The 21,002-nt window shown below is 43.1% G+C and overlaps 1 protein-coding gene across 4 annotated transcripts in view; it reads left to right on the forward strand.

The window, feature by feature from the left end:
* Nucleotides 1-21,002, forward strand: part of stxbp5a (syntaxin binding protein 5a (tomosyn)) — an 84,427-nt gene that overhangs the window by 41,963 nt on the left and 21,462 nt on the right. For all 4 annotated transcript variants that reach the window (XM_071527391.1, XM_071527393.1, XM_071527392.1 and 1 more), the window contains exons 5-10: nt 636-770; nt 8,780-8,843; nt 9,861-9,944; nt 18,174-18,297; nt 20,356-20,434; nt 20,697-20,851. In XM_071527391.1, the coding sequence (XP_071383492.1) occupies nt 636-770; nt 8,780-8,843; nt 9,861-9,944; nt 18,174-18,297; nt 20,356-20,434; nt 20,697-20,851 (641 nt within the window). The remainder of the gene's footprint in view (nt 1-635; nt 771-8,779; nt 8,844-9,860; nt 9,945-18,173; nt 18,298-20,355; nt 20,435-20,696; nt 20,852-21,002) is intronic.

Consider the following 21,002-nt stretch of genomic DNA (forward strand, 5'->3'; position numbering starts at 1 on the left):
GTGTGGGTGAGGGCCTTGGGCGGGGTTTCCCAGTCGACGAAACAGGGGTTGTGTTTTATAGACGTGGTCCACAGGGGTAGCTCTAACCACCGTGCTGATTCAAAAGGATCACTAGCCGGAGCTGGGCGACCTTGAAATAGCAGCGAGGCAGATTACCAAGGTTGCACATTATTATTCCTCAGATGGACCGCAGGACGGATCGGAGGATGGATGAAAGAACGGAATGATGAAAAAAGGATGAGAAGATGAATAGACAGACACAGCGAAAGAGGGAAGGGTGTATAACCTCTCATTAAGCCTCGGTCTGATGGATGGATGAAAGGACGAATAAAAAGATGGAGGGATGATGAAAACAGGAGAATTATGGGAGGCTTCTGGCCCTCCTTCAAGCGAAGGTCCGGAGAGAAGGGGCTGCTTGAGAGATTGAAACATCTCTTTGGTTCGCCACTCTCATCTCCACTGCTTCAACTTTATGGAGTGGTTAGATAATCCTCTCAAAGTTTTGCATAATTTGTCTCATCATAATAGGGAGTCAAGAGTGACTTTGGAGACGCTTCTCCTGTATCTACGCTGTCTGTCCCTCCTCTCCCCCCCTCTTCTCTAACCCTTGTCTCCTCTCCTCTCTCTCTCTCCAGGATAACCTTCTGCCACCTGCCCTTCCAGAGCAAGTGGTTGTACATCGGCACAGAACGAGGGAACATCCACATCGTCAACGTGGAGTCCTTTACGCTCTCAGGCTACGTCATCATGTGGAACAAAGCCATCGAACTGTGAGTGTCGCCGCCCACCTGTCGCCCTCCGATGTTGACTCCCCCTCTAAATGTCCTAGTGCTTTGCATTTGTTCTCTTCTTCTTTAAATACCGTACAATTTAGCATACAGGTGTATAGGTTTTGTGCTGTATGGAAGGGGTCCTTATCCAAAGTGAGTCGCTGATTCTTAGATCAATATTTGAACTCTAGGCGAATCAAACTCATAACCCCAGCACTGCAACACCGAACACAAGGTCTGTTGAGTCACCTTGCAGCACTTAAATGAGATGAGAGATGTTGTGTAATCAGCATTACCTTTCAAAAGGTCAGTGCAGCTTAAATGTAATGAGATAAGAAAGGATCATTAGTCAGTCTATCATTTCTAGGCGCAGTATCAGACTCCAGGTAGTGAGGGACCTGTCTCTCGACTGTTGCAATGGATCCGTCAGGTTGACGGGCTCCATTTTGGTTCCCCGCTGTAGCGGCTTAAATTATTCACTGGAGCGTTTTGCTGCACGCTTTCCCCCCCGCTTCCCCTCCCGTGCATGTGTGTGTGGGTGTGCGGAGAGAAAGACAGAGAGGGAGGGGGTGGAACAGGTGTCTGCCGAGATCAGTGTATGGTACACACAGACGTCTCGTCTCGACAGGGCTGCGGGGAAGAGAAGGGGAGCGAGAGGAAAGACAAGCTTGGAGGGAGGGAGGGGAGGGGAAGGGGGGGAGCGATTGTAAGGATGACGGAGGAGAGACGGGAGCGGAATGGATGAGACAAGGCTTTTGCCTGGGGAAAAGGACATGCATAGAGGAGAAGTGATGGAGGAGAGGAGCGGAGTGGTGAGAGGGAGTAAATGCAGGTAACAGAGGAGAAGCCAAAGGCGGTCTAGAAGAAAGGAGTCATGCAGAGAAGGGAGGTAGATGGAAAAGGTTTCCAATTAAAGAAAAAGGGCAGGGGAGGTAAAGTAAGGAGTGATAATGATGAGATAGAGGGGTGGATGGAGATGACGAGATAGAGAGAGGTAGATACTGGGGTGCTTTTTGACTAATGGACACACAGTAATTTCCACTTTTCTCTGCTTGACTGTTTTTTCCATCTTCACCCCTCTTCTTCCTTCTGCCAACCTCTACCTTTCACTCCTCTTCAGTTGTGCCACTTCGCCTTAATTTCTCCTCTTGCCCTCACTCATAAATACTTCTCTCCACTCATTATTTCAATCTCTCCATACCTCCATTCCCAAGGTTTCCAACGGTCATAGAAAACATGGAAAAGTTGTACTTTACAGTTTTATGTAGAAACAGATAATTGATTGAAAAAACACTGAACTTCAAGCTTGGTTGCAAGCTAGCAGGAAGGAATATTAACCTGATACAACTACATTTTCTGGATTAAAAAGTCTGATCTGGGTTTGTGAGCTTGGAATTATAAAGTTGGGTAGAGATCTGAGATACTGAGCATTTTTTTTTTCATCTCTTTAAATTTTTGACTTTGTAAGTATCCCTATGGTATTCTGAATGCAAAATATCAAAATCCTAGGACAGCTACAAGTCAGTGGGAGAGCTCAAACCCCGCCAACGCAGAACAATTCTCCAACTTGCTGTTACACCCAAAGACAACATTCCTTTCACTTAAATCTTAAGTTAATTTGATTTGTTGACCCTGCAAACATATTTGGATACCCTGTATTCACAATAATGGCAGTGTACAAACAGGAAATTGCACTTTAAAAACAGATTTCCCTTTCCTTTAAAAGCTCATTTCATCATAACATACGTTTTGAGTATTGAAATACTGAAACAATTTCTAACTATTTATTCACTGGTATACTGACCAGCACATATGTTTTAGTACTCCTAGTCTCCTAGTACTCTACTTTTATTAAAAAACAAAGAAAGAAATCAAAAAATAAAAAAGAAGACCTGCAATAATCAAATCAGGCATTCAACAATGAGAAAGGTAATATTTGATCACTGGCAAAGACAAATATTGGTCACTGAACTCTTGCTAAATATCATGGAATATTCGTGGAAAACTCGTTGAGGTTGGGTAGCAAAAATGTAGAGGAATCTTGACTCTCTCCTAAACAATATTCAACAACATCCATCTTTTTTCTGCTCTTTCTTCCTCTCATTTCCATTTCCTTTACCCACTCAAAGATACTCTACTCATTATACTCTTTTACAACCCCCCCATCCTTTCTCTTCCTCCCATTGTGCCACAAACTTGCTTTGATATGTTGTTGTTTCCATCCCTCTCCACATTGTAGATCTGCAAGATGAGTTTTGGGGGAAATTAGTTTCCATATCTATTGGTTCAGGCCTCTAAACAGTCACACACTAATTCTGTAGGAAATTGCGTCTTAAAGGTGGCAGCTGTGCCAGGAATCGATTCTCAAATTTGTTACAGATGCTCTCAGTTTGCATATCTGTGAGTGTGTGTGTGAGTGGGCGTGTGTTTGTGGTTTTCTTTGATGCAGATCAGAGAGGTGTGAGGTCTCTCGTTCCCTTGTTCTCTCTCTCCCTCTGTCTCTCTGCCAGCTGTGGGGACGGTAGGGATGCTTTCCAGATAGCTTCCCTATTGCCCATTGTCCTCTTTTGATGCTGTCATCAGACAGAGACCTGGGTTGCTCAGAGAACGCTCACAATAGGACTCAGTATTTCACAGCACTTCGGACATGTGCACGTATGTGGATGCACACACACACACAGACACACACACACACACACACACACACACACACACACACACACACACACACATGCACACACATCCATGCATGCGCACAAACTGTAGCATTATCATAGTACATTATATTGCAGTGGAGAACACCATCTTGTAGAGTGGAACCAGAGGAGCACTCAGAACTCTACAGAGCCTGGTTCACTTGAATTACTTTCACAGTCTTACTACAGACACATGCACTCGCACACATTCACAACCCCCAGCTTCCCCTTTACCACATATAATGATATAATATAATACAATATTATAAATTAAAGCTGTTCCCTACTCTTCTGTTCTATTCTGTAATACTTAGACCTAAATCAAATGGCATTTGAATACTTTCCATGGTTTGTTTTAGCCTACCCATGGGGTTTGCCACGGAAACAATACAATGAAAGTTTCCAGAAAGTTAAGGCAAATACTGGGAAGTATTTAAAAGTCAATTTGGTATATTTTTTTCTGATTGACGAGGTTGTCAGACAGCCTACCAAATTTGCCCTGATGAGATAAACTCTTCCCATTCTATTCTATTCTATTCTATTCTGTTCTATTCTATTCTATTCTATTCTATGCTGTTGTGATTGCCGTGATGAGGTTAGGTTGTGGTGTGTACTGTGGTCAACACCCCTGGGGCCCTGCTATTTGGAGACAAGCTGCAGTAGTTGTGCCAATGGCCCCGGGCCTGGCCCAGTGCGCTGTGTGTTTGTATGACTCACACCTCTGTTCCCGAGCTACTGTACTGGAAAGACCAATACACACACACACACACACACACACACACACACACAACCTACATAACCTACTGCACGGCACTACAGTACAGTCAGTGCTATAGGCAATAAAGCCAGGTCATGTGTGGATCCACGAATTGTTCACATGATGGATAATGTGTCTGCATGTGTGCACTATATGTACGAACACATGTGATTGTGTGTGTGTGCATGTGTGTGTATTTGCCTGTGTCTATGTGTGTGTGTTGCCGTGTGTGTGTGTGTGTGTGTGTTTGCTAGCTGAATCTAGGTGGTCACTGGGTACAGAGAGCCATGGAGAAGTGGGGCAGGAGTGGTGAAATGTTAACTGCTCACTGTGACACATAGTTCACGTGAAACATATTGGCCTGGGGCTTCTTCTGTTCCCTCCCTCCCTCATTTCCCCCTGCTCTCCTACTCACTACCCTGAAGCTATTTTGAATACTTGGATTTTTTTTTTTGGTGTGTTTTTTCATGCTTCTGTGTATGTTGAGTTCCTGTATACTACCAGTCAAAAGTTTGGACACACCACATTTTTCTTTATTTTTACTATCTTACACATTTTGGAATAATAGTAGAGACATCAATACTATGAAATAACACAAGTGGAATTATGCAGAGACCAAAACACCAAAAGTGTTAAACAAATCAAAACGATCTTATATTTTAGATTATTTAAAGTAGCCACCCTTTGCCTTGATGGAAAACAATTCATACATAGGCATCAACTGCACTATTTATATTTGTCTAAGAAACAAATTTCAAGCATTTAAGCATAAGCCTTTAGATCAAAATATCAAAATGGCTTTAAGATAATGAAAAACATAGTACATTCAAATAGGTGTATCCAAACTTTTGACTGGCAGTGTATGTGTGCATTTTATGACTGCGCATGCATACTCTGTGTCTGTGTGTTGTGTTATGTGTGTGTTTTTCCGTGGGTTTGCATGTGTGTGTTTCTGCATGTGTGTGTGTGCCTGCATAAAACAGCACAGAGGCACAGAGGGTTCTCAGCTGGTACCACTATCCATTAAGGGAGCATCCCAGCCTCCAACAGCCCCAACCTCAAGGCCCTCCACGATCCTTTCAGGGCCGCAGGCTCCAGGTGTCGGCCCAGTACAGTGACCTGTCCTGGGGGAAACAGTCATCCAACACCCCCATGCGTTCACTGAAGTCTGGAGGTTCAGCACAGCTGGGCCAGCAGCTTCATCTGGAATATGATTATTCATGCTGGAATGATCATACGGGTGGGAAATGACAAAGTTACATGAGTCTACAGCCGGCTTTACATAAGCTCATATGCGTTAACACACACACACACACACACACACACACACGCACACACACACACACACACTCACACACGCAGTCTAGTGAGGTGACATGAGGCCACATACTGTATTGGCATGTTGCTAGGGGGGTGTTAAAGCCGTGTTGCCTGGGTGACATTGTCATGGTGACTGGGCCTCCACTGCCTCAGTGTGTTACCCGTGGTGACGCCAGCTGTTCTGAGCTTCACTGTGTATGTGTGTCTCTCTCTGTGAGTGTATGTGCATGTGTGTGTGTGTGTGTGTGTAGTTAAAGAGTGGATCATTCCATGGATATAACCCCACTCATAGGTGTATATTAGGCTGAATGGCTACGTATGTGGATAGGCGTGGATTCTTGTGCTGTTATTCATACTAATGTCATGTCAGAAATACCTTTTGTGGGTTCACATGATGGTGTTCAGCTAGTGTGTGTGTGTGTGTGTGTGTGTGTGTGTGTGTGTGTTTCTCCTTGTCCAAGGTGAAGGCTTACCAGCCAGTTGGGTGTGTCTGCACTCAATGAGATGTCAGTGAAGTGTTACCTTTCCCATAGCTTATATGCTCCCTGTGTCGACTACACAACCTGGGACATTTGCTTTATGGGGTGTGTCTGTGTGTCTGTGTGTGTTTGCGACACATACAGTAATGGTTCATTTTTTTGGGTGGGAGGAATATTTGACATACAAAGAGGGATGTAGAAGTTTATAACAGATGACTGTTTGAACTGAAGTTGCTATGGGGCAGAGATTTTCAATTGTTGTTTACCACAGGGCATTTGGTTTGACAGTATGTAGACAATATTTGTGTGTGTGTGTGTGTGTGTTCTCAATACGATAAGACCTTGAATGAGTGGCTGCAAGGCAAGAATCTAATATTCAATACAGTGAGTGGTACCATGAGAATAACACAGTAGCATGCTCACACACACACACACACAGACACACACACACACACAAACTGCACACTAGCGTATTTGTATGCACACGCAAACACTGTCACATACACTGTTGTGCTGATACACACACACACATACACACACATACAATACACATACATACACACCCAAATGTTCTTGTCCCTAAATCTCTTTTTATTCCCTCTGCAAAATGCAAAGTCATTAGCAGCACACAGGCAAAAATGTGTGGTTATAGGAGCGTGTTTAACAAGTTAAGCAGACGTTGTATATGTGTGTGTGTGTGTGTGGGTGGGGGTGGGTGTGTTTGTGTGTGTTTGTGGCAGAGAGAGTATGGATGATTTTGGGAGCCTGTCTGTGCTCTGCCCATCCTGTTGCCATGGTGATCCCTTTCTCCAAACCTGAACGTGTATGTGTGGAGTTTGTGGATATGTTCATGTCAGATTTATTTACAGTACAAAACAGGTTTGTTGCAGTGTTTCACGGGGAAACAATGGACGTTTAAAAACATGAAATGAGAAAATAAACCACATTAATAATTCTAAGTTATGGAGGTATGAAGGTAAATTGTAATTCAGTAGAGTTTTCCATATGAGTTAGGCGTTGTGTCTTAATTGTGCTTACATGCAAGTATGTGTGTGTGTTTGTGTACGTGTGTGTGATGCTGTGGACGGCTGTTAGCTGAGAGACAGGCAGTGAGGGGGGATTAGATAAATCAACAGCTCCAGCTGCAGCAGAGCTTAGGTAATAAGGCTCCAGCACTAACAGGCTAAATATAGAGACAACTGACTGACTGCCTGCCTGCCCACTAACTGCTACCTTCTAATACACACACATTGCTGTAGATGCGTCCCTTCTCTTCTCTGTTCCTTTGCTAATACTCACAGTCATAGATTCACACAAAGACAATGGAAAAATAGCAATAAATATACTAGAAGGGTACGCACTCATCGCCAGCTCATAGAGTCCCATCCAAATCATGTTTTTAGATTTAAACATATACATTTTCACAGTCAACTTTTACATAATTGCCTGTCTCCACTGTCACCATACTGTAAGATTGAATAACTTTGTGCTGCTAAGGGCGCGGTCAGACAGAGATTTTGTATCTGTCAAAAACAGATTTAGCCGATGTGTTCTCTATGGGGCTGATACATTGATGGATGACGGAGAGAACGGAGGGCTGTCCACCTTTTTTACATAGTGTACGTCAAAAGTCATTTGACCTTTTTTTGGACTGCAGTATACGTAATTATCCATTAAATGCTAACTAGGAGCTTGCCTTTTCTCTCGATTTTCAAAATGGCAGAGCAAGTTATTTAACTCGTATACAGCTTCCCAGAGTTGTATGAACTCCAGCCTAGCAATTTACAAAGACAGAAGTGCATATTAGTGCAACGTTTGGTCTTCCAGGTTGGCTGCAGATCAAGATCCATGTTTCTGTGTTTATAGATTGTCTGCCTGCCTTTTTTCCAAGAACCGCCATGCCTCCATTTTACATTCTAATCAGACAAAGAACAGACAGTGATGGATCCATACATACACTTCATTACACTTTCATACGTTTCTGTCTGGCCGTGGCCTAAGAAATGTTCCAACACAAGGTCGATTCTTCGGTCACAACTTCTTCCTCTTCCTCTCCTTGTCAACCATCCTTGCCTTTGCATCCTTGCCTTTGACTGGTACAGGGGTTATGTTTGAGGCTCCAACAGTCACTCTCTTAGGCAGTAACCTTCCCTGGCATCCTTTAGCCCACATCAAACTCTTGCAGCCAGGGTAGAGGGCAGCAGCTTAGGTAAAATACTGTTGCCACTTGGCAAGGGGAGAGGAGCTTTGACACGAGGCAGTCTGGAGGGTAGAGGAGAAACGGGGGGAGAGGGGAGGAGGCGGGCGAGCTTTTTGTGCTGTCTTCCTCGCAGACATGCAAATGCGGACACACAAACACACACACACGCACAGCCGTTGGGGACTGCATGGCTGACAGAGCCATCCATCACATCCTTCAGTGAGCTTATGTCTTTGAACAGCCTTTTAGAGCCTTAGAGTGCTTGGCAGCTCTGTCCTCCCCAGCGGACCTCTTCCACATGTTCAAAGACACCGGCTTCCCGCAGAGCTTTACCTCAACCTTCTTCTTCTTCTCTCTGAGCCATGCATGTGTATGTGGTGTGAGCGAACTCTCATGTGATACTTGTGTACTTCTTTGGCCTTGTTTTGGTTTCCGTGTTGTTGGTTTCCTGGATCGTGAAGGAAATTCCTTTGAGAAAGAAACATACTGTCTCTCTCTGACTCTCTCTCTCTCTCCCTCCCTCTCCCTCTTTCTTTCTCTCTTCCCCCCCCCATCAGGTCCTCCAAGGCCCACCCTGGACCAGTTGTCCACATAAGTGACAACCCCATGGATGAGGGAAAGGTAAGGAGCAGCTATTATCTGCATACACGCGCACTCAAACACACATAGGCCGATCCGATTTAACATCGATGCCTGTGATTGTCTTTCATGTATCAATTACACGCAGCGAGACCGTTTCGAATCCATTTTCCACATCGCTCGCCCTCACACCGGTTTCAAAAGCACCCAGTCCGAGTCTCACACCTCTTTTTAAGACCTCACGCACCGTTCTGTTTGTCTTTAACGACATGCTCCTTTATCCTTCCAAGGATTAGCTTTTAGAAAGGCATAAAAGCTTGGCCTCATTATTCTTTTTTTATTTCATGTTATAATCCAGAGCAATTTCCTGTGATATACAGCGTGAATTACTTTCCAACAGCAGAGTTGAAATGTCTATCGATCTTTCAAAAAGGAGTCACGACTCGGTGGCGCTTTAGTTGTTTGATTCAGAAGGTGCAACTTCCGAATGACAGAATAAAAAATGATTAGTCCCATTTCACCTTAGCGGTGTTTCCATTTTTCAGCACGCTTACCTGGTGTGACTTTGTTAGCTGTCAGCCTTTGATAGTGGCTGTTCTGCTCCCTGGGGCATTATTCACCTCTGACATTCAGGATTTCTGTACAGATACAGATACTTTATCTGTATTTGCAAACAGACAAAGTTACTATATGAAAAACTGATTCCAGAAAAAAAAATGTCCAGCTGATTTAGTTGAAATATAATGGAAATCAGACTGGCTTGGTGGTTGGATGAGTTCTATAAATAAGTCTTCTCGAATTCAAACATTTCAGAATCCAAAAAAGCTGACATTTCAAGTGTTTTGAAAGAAAAAAATAGCCTTTTTAATTATCATCCCTTGTGAACCAAGCTAGGAAGGTTGCCTCCTGAGCTGCTGCAGTCTGTTTACATGTGACTCCCTTTCATGCTGCGTGTGAATGTCAAATGTATTACTCCCCGCCATCGTGGGGTCTATTCTATCTCCCCTCCGCCATCTCTCCCACCTATCTCACCGGCTGCCTGTCGCTCTTTCTCTCCAGCTTATAATTGGATTTGAGTCTGGGATCGTCGTCCTGTGGGATCTGAAATCAAAGAAGGCCGACTATCGCTACACTTACGACGAGGTAAGCAAATCTTCTCCGTTTTCTCTCTTCCCACCTCGTAGCAGCTTTCAGTCATTTCCCCCCTCTTCTGATCTGGAGAATATCATTTAATACGGACAGAGGAATCCGATCGCGTATTCATGAAGCGCTAGCTGTAAATAGACGTGGGCGTGCGTGCATGGTTTTGTGTGCGTGTGCGTGTGTGTTCCCCTATATGTAGTGTTTTCCTATGTGAGATGATGTCAAAGAGAGGGAGCTCTAGAGTATGAGGTAGTTCACTTGACTTGACAGGTCTTATGTGTTAAGCATGTGCTCTGATACGTACATCACACACACACACCCACACACACACACACTCGTCTATGCGTGAGTCTCATTGCTCATCAGTGATTTAAAGCTGCTGTCTGTACGAATAGAGAGTGCTGACTGGTAGGAAACAGAATGGGAGCACTTCCTGTTTCATCTCAGTGGGGTGGAAGATGACAGAATTGTCTTCACAGTGCAGTGGCATCTCAAACTGGGTTGTTTAATGAAGACGAATCTGAGGTTTGGTTTGCCTGCAGGGGAGTTTGACACCGAAAGCAGCCTCTAACTGGATTGTATTGTGCTATCCTGCCGTATGAAAAAAGAATCCCATAGTTCATCGAAGCTATTCTTTAACTTCTTTAATTAGTTGCCTCCATAAAAAGCGTCATGTAACCATCACTTTGTAACCAACTAGAAAGATGTTTAATATTAAGATAATAGTTCTTCAGTGTTATCCCAACTGAAGAAAAGTTGTTTTCACAGTGTGTTTAACGAGTTTGAGAAATGCACTTTTAACGATTTCATAATTTATACAACAGAATGCCATCGTATGTGGGTTGCATATCGACTTTGCTTGCATATGAGGGTCTGGAAAGGACAACTTCATTTTCTAAAAGGTCCACCTTTTTAAAGCAGTGAGTCATGTGGCATTATTCGCTCCCCCAGAGGCAATGTGTCTATAAATAAAAAGCAGACAGAACAATAAAATAGGAACAGTGTCAAGGCTTCTGAGACCCGCTTTAGACCTGGCATGTGTGTCATATCTTGAATGTGGCTTGATAATTTAGCTGGATTTTGGTACACACATTGAAATTGGACCTCTTTTTCTTTTGCAGAACGCAGATCACTGCACGTCATTTCCTCTTGTAATAGTTACATCCATTAAATTTAAAACAAACACCACCATTAAGTTATGTTACTATCTAAGCTGCCTGCTACCTGTTTGCTTTGTGTGCACTTCCTGGTTGGATCTGCGTGCAAAAGATTATTTCCGTTTACGTAATTTGGTTTGGAGACGCACCGCTTTTACATTTTTTTTGTTAATGTGACCAAATGTGTGTCTGACCACCTGTGGAGGTGGTTTGGGTCTTCAATGCATTTGGTTACATTTAGGGTTCAGAGTTCAAGGGAGCAATACTTTATTGCCAGCTCAACATGGTTGATTGGAAACACAGAACATAAGTTAAGACATAAGATAGAAGCAAATAAAACCATACCATAAAAGTGTACAACTAGATTTTATGCGTTTCTGCTCCATCTGAACACTGTCTGATCACCCCTGGTTCAGGGTCTTCGAGTCTTAATGGGAGCATCCTGAATGTGTATAGGAAACTCCATTCATAAACCTGTAGTAGAGGTTGATTGAATGGCTTTGGGTACAGACATACACACCCACACACACACACATACACAATTAACATGTGCGTGGACATACAGGGGTGTACATAATGCTTAGACACGGACACAGAGCCAGCCTGTTTAAGATAATGAGATTATCCTAACACCCATGCTGGTGCTCACCTCATTGGCAGTGCTGCGATACTGTAAGCACGCTGCGATAACAAGAGTCACCCAGGACTACATGGATACACACACACACAAACAGAGTGGATTTTGTATGTACAGTATGAACAGATCTCTCTCTCTCTCTCTCTCTCCCTCTCTCTCTTTCTCTCTCTCTCCTCTCAGATAAGCTAATATCCTCCCGCTGCTCCTAGGGCATTACAATCTCTAGTATTGAATCTCCGAAGGGACCCAAGTAATTTCTCTAAGGAGAGCTCATCTCTTCTCTCCAAACCCCTACAGTTACACCTCTCCAGAGACCGGCGGTTGGTGGGGGAGAGGGAGAAGGAGGGGGGTTAGGGGGGGCTTAGACTGCTTCTCATTTGCTCACAGTTAATTTACACTGAGGAAGGGAAAGAAGCCCGCAATGCACAGCCATGCTGTTCTCTCTGTCAAAACATCTCGGGGATATTCCCTCGGCAAATATATCCAAATGGTTTTCAGGGTCAGATATCCTGAAACTTTAATTTGGCCCCAGACCAGCCTTCAAGGGCGCAGAAGAGCATCCTTGTGCGCTGCTGCCGTGCTGCGTCACTATAGTGAAATGCTGTTATGATTGCGCCATGACTTGTCTAATATTGCTGTTTTGGACCGGGCAGTGGCCAACGCATTATGAAATGGACTGAAAATGCTAAGGAGAGACTTCTGAGGGAGATGGACGTGCCAGGGTTTTGTGATGGCATGGCAGCTTTGTAAAAGGAAAGGTGAAGAGCATCGCAGAGGGTTTTTTGCTGCGTTGACTGGGCATGGTGACAAAGACAATGAAGGTTGACCTCAATGGCTGACATCAGGATGATTTCTATAGATGCCTGGGTCTGATTTGAAATGAGATTATTGGTGTTTTTCACTCTCATTCATGCCGTTACACTTATATGTAACATTACTTATAGGCTTGATTTGGGGAAAGACATCTTTAATTGTCCTTTACTGTCATTTGCTGATAGCATGAGTGTTTGCAAACTCCATGGTTGTATAGCTTCTGCAAACAGCATACTGTGAAATAACTTTTTACAGCTAGCAAATCCATTGCAAGCTATATTTTTCCCGCTGTGTGCTTTCATTCAAAAACGACTTGCCTGCAAGCTTGCTGCCGAGTATCAAAGTTGTAGCCTGAAACGAACATGGAAGCATTTTTTTTTTCTTTTCTTAAACACCAAAGTAACCCAGCTGAGTGTGCAGTGACGGATTCAGGCTTCGGAATAAGAGCCTCTCAAAGTGGGTATTTTAGTTCTGATGGAAATTCAAACTGAATGGGATGTTTGGACGAGTGGAAGGTAGTCTACATGGTCTAGTGATCTCCAGTCTTGGATGGGTCTGAAATGATAGAGATAAGTGTTTTTTACATTGTGAGTAATGTTGGTTCCTCTATTCCCCGGGACGTTTTTAGCAATTCTTGCAAAGTGTCTCGAACAGCGTCAGCATATAGGACGCACACATGGAAAATAAAGTAATTGTTTTGACTCAAATGAAGACAATTTTTGTTTGTTACAGACACTGTCACGCTATATAAAATGTCAGCAACTCAGGGAATTGAACCTGGCTCCCAGACAACAAAGTTTCAGTCACTCACTAAGCCAAACTTAGAGTTCAAACAAACAGCAGAGATGGCGTAGAACTTTTTTTTTTTTTTTTTTTTACCAGCCATGAAAGAGCTGAGAGAGCATCCCTTCCCCTCGCTGTCTTTCAATGGATGTCTATTCTTAGCCGTGGCTCAGCAGTATGGGTTTCCAGTGCGTGCCAGCCAGAGAGCATCCGTCACCCTGACCCAGCTCCACTCCGCTCCGTCTGACTCAACACCTTGGTCCGAGTCCGGCCCTGATAAATGGCCGGTATCGCAGCCAGATTTGGATTTCTCTGTCCCTCCTCGCCTCCCTGTCCATCTCTCAGTCTCTTTTGCTCGCTCATTCTTGTGTATTTTTTCCCCCCCTTCCTTAATGCTGTTTTCTCTATCCGCTCCTTCTTAAGGATTTTATTTATTGCTTCTCTTTCATTCTCTGTCTCCTTTTAACTCGGTTCCTCTTATTCTTGCACTCACCTCCTCAGTCTTTTGTTTTTCTTCTTTCTCCGCTGCTTTGCTCTCTCTCTCTCTCTCTCTCTCTCTCTCTCTCTCTCTCTCTCTCTCTCTCTCTCTCCCTCCCTCTCTCTCTCTGTCTTTCTTTCACTCGCTGTCAATTGATGGGAAGGGGCCAGTAGTTATTCCTCCAAAGCCCAGTAACTCAGTGGGATGGCCAGTATTTGTTGGTTGTCTCTTTGTTGTGTAGTACTGTGCTGCCTCAAGATGAAGGGACACACACACACACACACACAATAGCCTCAAAGCAACAGGACTGGAAAAATCACATCTGTGATAACCAGGAATCCATTTACGTGTGAATAAACAAACAAACAAGTGTTTTTGTGCATGCACACACACGTGCGCACACACAATACACACACCTCATTACATGGTGTGTATTCCAACACAGTATCTACACTAAAACACACAATGTGATGGGGTAAAACTTTTTTTTTTCCCCCCAGAAGCCAGACACAATTCTCAGAGCTATTATTGAATGCCAACAACAACACCCTTGAAAAGTATGAGCTAACTCCCATAACCACGAAGCATTAATTACCTCATTTCCAGGCAATCCAAAAACTGATTTGACTGCGCTGGCTGTGGAGGAGTTTGTGTTATTAACTTATTTTAACAGCAGAATTTATACACTGTAGTAAACTACCTGACTCCCTTAAGGACAGCCAGGCATTTTGAATCAATCAGACCTTAGTTGTGAGCAAATTATTATTAGCGCTTGTTTTAACCTACTCTGAGTGCCAGATGGGTGGGGTTTGCCACACAGGACATTTCAATGATTGCCAGAAAGTTAAGAATATCAGAAAGTTAATGTGATGGACAGCTCATCTGACTCCATCTGAACTGTCCCGATGCAGTAAATCCCACCCATCTGGTACTCTAAGGAGATTAAAACAAATGCTCTATTATTTGCAAATAGTATTTTACACAAGTCTGGCTTCGTTAGAAAGTATTCTCTTTCCCCCTAAGATCTGTTGAAAACACAGACAGACAACTCAACTATTCATAGCTGATGGGACAGCTGGCAAGTCTGGAGCAATATCCATTAGTGGATAGAATATCATTCTCTATGCGACGGTCATACTCCATGGAGCTCTATCCATCAGGATGAGCTGGCTTTTATTCCTTGTAAGACCAATGTTGTTAGAGTCATGCCAATGAGAAGAGGTTGGAAGGGTTGTTGCGCTCGGGCCGATCTGCAAATCCTGGAAATTATCATAATTTTGACCTAAAAGATTGGTCATACAGCCAGCCCTAACTTTGAGTAAAGACAAAAAACAATTACATTTTTTATGATCGTCATCTTTGAACATTTTTCAGTCTGCGGCTCAGCCAGAAAGTAAAAACCAGTTTGGAGAACTTCTTTTTGGCAAGAGTTTTGGCAGCAGTTGCTTATTACTGGATGAACGGAAGCCCAATTCCAGCCCAATGAAAGCTGTACTTTTCAAGGTGAGCTTAGTGTCGGAGTAATTTTATTGGCTACGGCTGTGAGTGGTTAAAATGTGTGTGGTGTCAAAAAAGGTACATCAAGCGTCCGCCTACCGTATGTTTGCTATGTGGAAGTCTGTTGCCAGCTCTCCATCTCTCTCTCTCTCTCTCACACACACACACATGCACACACACCCTGAATGAGCCCAGACATGTAATGGAGGCACACAGTGTAGGTCAGTTGCAGGGTGACTGACTGAGCCCACGTCCTGAAAAATATAATCAAGCGTGTGATTTCTCAGTTTTAGTTTTTTTTTAGTTTTTTTTTTTATCAGGATTGCAGGTTTCCTAGACACAGAACTTCTTCTAATACTTCTCATAGGTGATTACAGTTTCCCAGCCTTTTTTCTTTGCTTTTTTTTTGCTTTCACACATAACTGATGACACTGCAATATCCTTTCAATGTAGAAAATTGGTAGAGATACGCACACAGGGCCCGACCTCTTGTATATTTCCTTTCTGAGCTTGCATAATACCCACAACACAGAAACATGGCTGTAGCTAGAATGGATTTCACTTACCAAAACAAAAAAGGAGTTGCTCTATGGAAATCGCTGTTGACATTCTTGCCCCCAACTGCTTGTTTTTGAGATTGAGCTTTTCTTTTCATTTGAATGTTTTTCTACTTGAGTTGAATTACTGTTGTTGTGAGAGTCTGGGAGCGTGTGTGTGTGTGTGTGTGTGTGTGTGTGTGTGTGTGTGGCACTTCAGGCTCGAGCTGTCTTTGTGTCCCAATGTGACACAGTACTGGCAGAAACTATTCTAATTAGGGCTGTGATATGTGTGTTTATGTGTGTCTATCCTCCTTCACCAATCTCAATTTATGTTTTTCTTTTCTTCTCTGCTTGAATTTGTGTTTTTGTGTGAGTGCGTGTGTGCGCACACACGCTTGCATATGTGTGTGTTTAATAAGTGTTGACTGAATTATCTCATCCCCCAAAGACCAATCTGTGAAAACCGCCCTAATGTAATAAATCATGAAATTAGTCTTTTTAATTGGTATTGTTTGATATTATGAGTACCATGTGTTTCAATTACCCCACTCATTTTCCAATTAAGCACACCACATTGTTCCCCATTGGGTCTGTCACAGTGAACAATGCACTGATAGATTTCCATAACTCAGTCTGTCACTGCCATGAATGGATGAATACAGGCTCTTCATCATCAAAGTATGATATGTTTCAGAACTTAAATGACTTTTGATTTGTGTGCGTGTCTTTGTGCGAGTGAGAGAAGGAGAAAGAGAGAGTTAGAAACAGTGTCATGAGATCAGTGTGTGTGTGTGTGTGTGTGTGTGTGTGTGTACATGCAGGAGCACATACACAATGACTGACGGCGACGTGCAGGAGGCTACGTTCAACGTCAACCAAAACAAGAACAACACTTTCACAATATGATATTATGGCACAGTAAAAAATCATATTAAAACAGCTTTGGAAACTGATATCATAAAGATATTTAGGTCCCAATTTCACCAAACGATGCAGGGAGCAGCTATGGTCGCCTGCTGACGTCGTCTAAACTTTAATTTTCGACACTGGTGCAGGCCGTCGTATCAACATCAGTGTCAAAATGTTCGCCGGGTTTAATTATGAGCAATGGAAAGGGCATCAATAAGCAAGTTTGCCCTTTACCGGCGTACCCCGGCGATGATATATCTGTGTTTTCATTGATTGGTCGTCAGTAGCTAAATCACCTCCTGCCAGGCTTACAATAGCAACAGGGCCACTCAGGTCAGGAAAGGGCAGAGAGGCCATCAGATGATTCAATAAGTGCTGCCTCCCCTGCACCGTCATGCCTGCTCCACCTCTCTCTTCTGTCTTTCTCTCTCTCCATCACTCTTAGCTTGTCTCTGTGTCTACCTCTCCATTTGTGTCTTTGTTTTTTAACCTCTCCCCAAGTCCTGACTCAAAGCTCACCTCTACAGCTTATTCTTTGCCTAAATCCTTCTCCGGTCTTTTATGCATCAATTGATTTTACAGTAAATATTGTAAATATTAGAATTGCAATTTTTTTTAAACTGTTTTTAACTACCTTGCTTACTTGTTAAATGCATGTTACAGTATACTGAAAAACCAATATCTCAATATCAAACTTTATATGCCACTCGCATCATTCTTTCTTCTCCTCTCTGTCTCTAAGCTTAGACTCGTTCTTGACTTTATTTCTATTTATTAAGGTAAATTGTCCTCTATTTTACTGGGAAATAACTGTTATTAATGTGCGACCCATATATAGGAGATTAAATAAGAGTTTCGGTCCAAACTGAGATGACAAGATGATTGATGGGACAACATTAACATAAATGATAGTAACTTAAATCATAGTAGGTGACTAAATTCATGGTTCCAAAATGATAACACTCTTACAGACCAGATCCACGATATTTCAGCTATATTGAATGTTGAACTTTACATAATGATTTTATGAATTTATAGCTTTTTGAAACACAATTTTTAACCACACCAACACTTTCCTCTCAGCATCCCTGAACTTACAGTGAGCCATCCATTTTCCGCCTCTCTGTGCATTTGGCGGCCGGGCATAGAAAGGCTTATTTTAATATATGCATTTATGCCACTGGAAATGATATGAAAGGGGCCAGACACTTTTATCTCACTATCACCATCTGCTCAACAGTATATAATCCAAAGGCACGGGCATTTAACCCACATACTATATGAACATCATGTACCATATGGCTGTGTAAACGCGACGTACTTGTACCGTAAGGGAGATGGTGGCTCGTCACATGGTGCTTCACCCTTCTGAACCGCTGACCCCTCCCCTTCCCCTCTCTACCTGTCGTCTCCCAGGCGATCCACTCGGTTGCCTGGCACCACGAGGGCAAGCAGTTCATCTGCAGTCACTCAGACGGAACTCTGACCATATGGAACGTCAGGGGCCAGGGCAAGCCCATACAGACAATCACCCCACACGGTAAGGAGGTGGACACACACACACACACACACACACACACACACACACGCACGTTTGTTTTACAACACTAGGGCAGACCTTCCATTGTCTACATTCATTCCCTAAATTCATTCCCTAACCCCTAACGCTAACTTTAACCCTCACTAATACATGCCTAACCTCAACAATTGCACTAAGTCTAAACCTAATCCTAACTTTAACCTTAACTCCTAACATTAATTCTAACCTTAACACTAAACGTCCTAACCCTAAACTAGACCCTCAAAGAAGTGAGAATGGGCCAAAACGACAGGCAGAGAGAAAGACAAAGGTAGAGACAGGGACAGGTAGAGAAAGAAGGAAGATCATGGCTGTTTTATCCATCTATCCAAACTTCAAGGGAGGAACATGTGAATGAAATTTACACATCTGTCATATGTATGCCTGCCTCTGCATATTTCTGAGTCAAAATGCTTATAATGTGGATGAATATATCTAAACTATTACAGAAAAGTCACAGTGAGCCCAAAGGCAGGTACGTACTATATAGCAATGAACTACTTTCAACAACCACATCTTAATAATAGCGAGGTAAAAAAAAGGTCTAAACTCAATCTGGTTTTCTCAAGGACAACCCATACACACACACACACACACGCACACACATACCAGGGGAAGGGCCAATTCACTTTCAGATGAACCAATTCAGGAAGTGAATTTTCATTTAAATCCAAAAATTGAAAGCTTTTTTTTTTCTTGTCATAGCCCAAATGGGGAAAAAAAATAGAATGGTCTATCATTAACCGGAGAAGCTTGCTTAATTGGGCTGAAAATGAACTGACCCGAACCCTGACACACATACACACACACACTCCAGGTCAGGATAGTTTTATCAAACATTGATGCACCTTCTATGAGAAAGTCCAGGCATGCCAGGATCCTGTCTGCTCTGCTGGTCTTTGGTCTTGCACCAGGCTGATTCCCTGAGGACTCGGCTCCCTCCTCATTTCCCCATTTCAATCAAAGGATTATTGCCAGTCAGTCTTCAATTATGTCCTCCCTCTGTTTGGTTTACTTTGTGTCCGTGCACGCATACATTATTGCTAGTGCTGTTTATTCCTAGCATTAAGCAAGTCTGCTCTTCTGAAGATGTATTTTAATCCATACTCCTCTGTCTCTCCCCACACCTACTCACCCCACAATGCAGCCAGATGAAGGACTAGAAAGAGAAATAGAAAGAGAGAGAAAGGGACAAATGGACTGACAGAGAGAAAGAGGCAGAGAGACAGAAGGAGCTACAAAGAGAGAAGTTATATGAAAGGAAACACCTTTAACCAGTTCCTCAAGCTAGTTTTCATGTATAGGGGAATGAGGAAAGGTTTCCAACACAAGCTTTTTAATTAGTTGTTTCTCCCACTGTTGCATGCATAATTAGTTTGGTATTAAATGGGCAATTATGCAAATGCCTGTGACAGGTTTAAGTAAGGCTTATAAGTTCCCCTTTAATTGTCTTTTAGATATGTGTTATTAAGATGTAGTTGTTAAAAGTAGTTCTTTATAATACAGTACGTACCTGCCTTGGGGCTCACTTCAGCTCCTCTGTAATAGTTTAGATATATTCAGCCACATAATGTGAACTTTGACTCAAAATATGCACAGGCAGGCGTACATATGATGGATGTGTAAATTTAATTCACATGGTTCTCCCTTGAGGTTTGGATAGATGGATTCTGTAAATCATCCATGAGCTTCCCTCCTTCTTTCCCTTTCCCTGTCTGTTTCTTTCTCTCTCTCTCTCTCTCTGTCTCTCTCTCTCTGTCTCTCTCTCTCTTTCTCTCTCTCTCTCTCTCTCTCTCTCTCTCTCTCTCTCCCTCTCTGTCTGATGGATAGCCTTTTGTTATTATCTAGCTCCCGTTCAGAGCTGCATTTTAAGTGCAGCTTCTGGAAGAAAAAAAAAAAAAAGAAGGCGGCGACACGAGAAGCGGGAAGAGATGGAGGAAAGGAAAGGAGGAGGAGAGGAGGTAAAGAGGGAGTGAACTGGCAAGCTAAAGTAACTTCTGTTTGTCTGTTCTATTTTAGGAAAACAGCCCAAGGACGGGAAGAAGCCAGAGCCTTGTAAACCCATTCTCAAAGTGGAGTACAAGACCACTAGAGCTGGGTAGGGTCTCTGTCTCTCTCTCACACACGCATTCACACACACACACTGTCATACTCACACTCAGGCGTGAATATGTGTAATGACACACACATATGACAAAAGACACACTACGTTTTAGAATAAGAACAAAAAGGAAACCTGAATACACAGTTAATATGTCAACATACATGTGTAAAACAAACTTGATATACATGTGTAGTAGTGAAGCCTATCAAATCTTTACTTTCTTGTGTGTGTGTGTCTGTGTGTGTGTGTGTTCAAGGGAGCCCTTCATAATCCTGTCTGGCGGTCTGTCCTACGACACGGTGGGCCGGCGGCCTTGTCTGACGGTGATGCATGGGAAGAGTACGGCTGTGCTGGAGATGGACTACCCCATAGTAGACTTCCTCACACTCTGTGAGACGCCGTACCCTAATGGTATGCCGCCCTGTTGTTTTATATGGTCCTCCTGTCTGCGAATACATTAGGCACACACATACACACAGTTGCACACACACACACACACAAAACACACCGCTGTTTTTTAATTATGTCTGTTTGCTTGTCCCTGTGTTAGTGTGTTCTTGTA

The sequence above is a fragment of the Centroberyx affinis genome, unplaced genomic scaffold, assembly GCF_046629955.1.
Source record: "Centroberyx affinis isolate AG114_WGS23_722 - 3 ecotype Tasmania unplaced genomic scaffold, CSIRO-AGI_Caff_v1 ptg001527l_1, whole genome shotgun sequence".
Taxonomy (NCBI): domain Eukaryota; kingdom Metazoa; phylum Chordata; class Actinopteri; order Beryciformes; family Berycidae; genus Centroberyx; species Centroberyx affinis.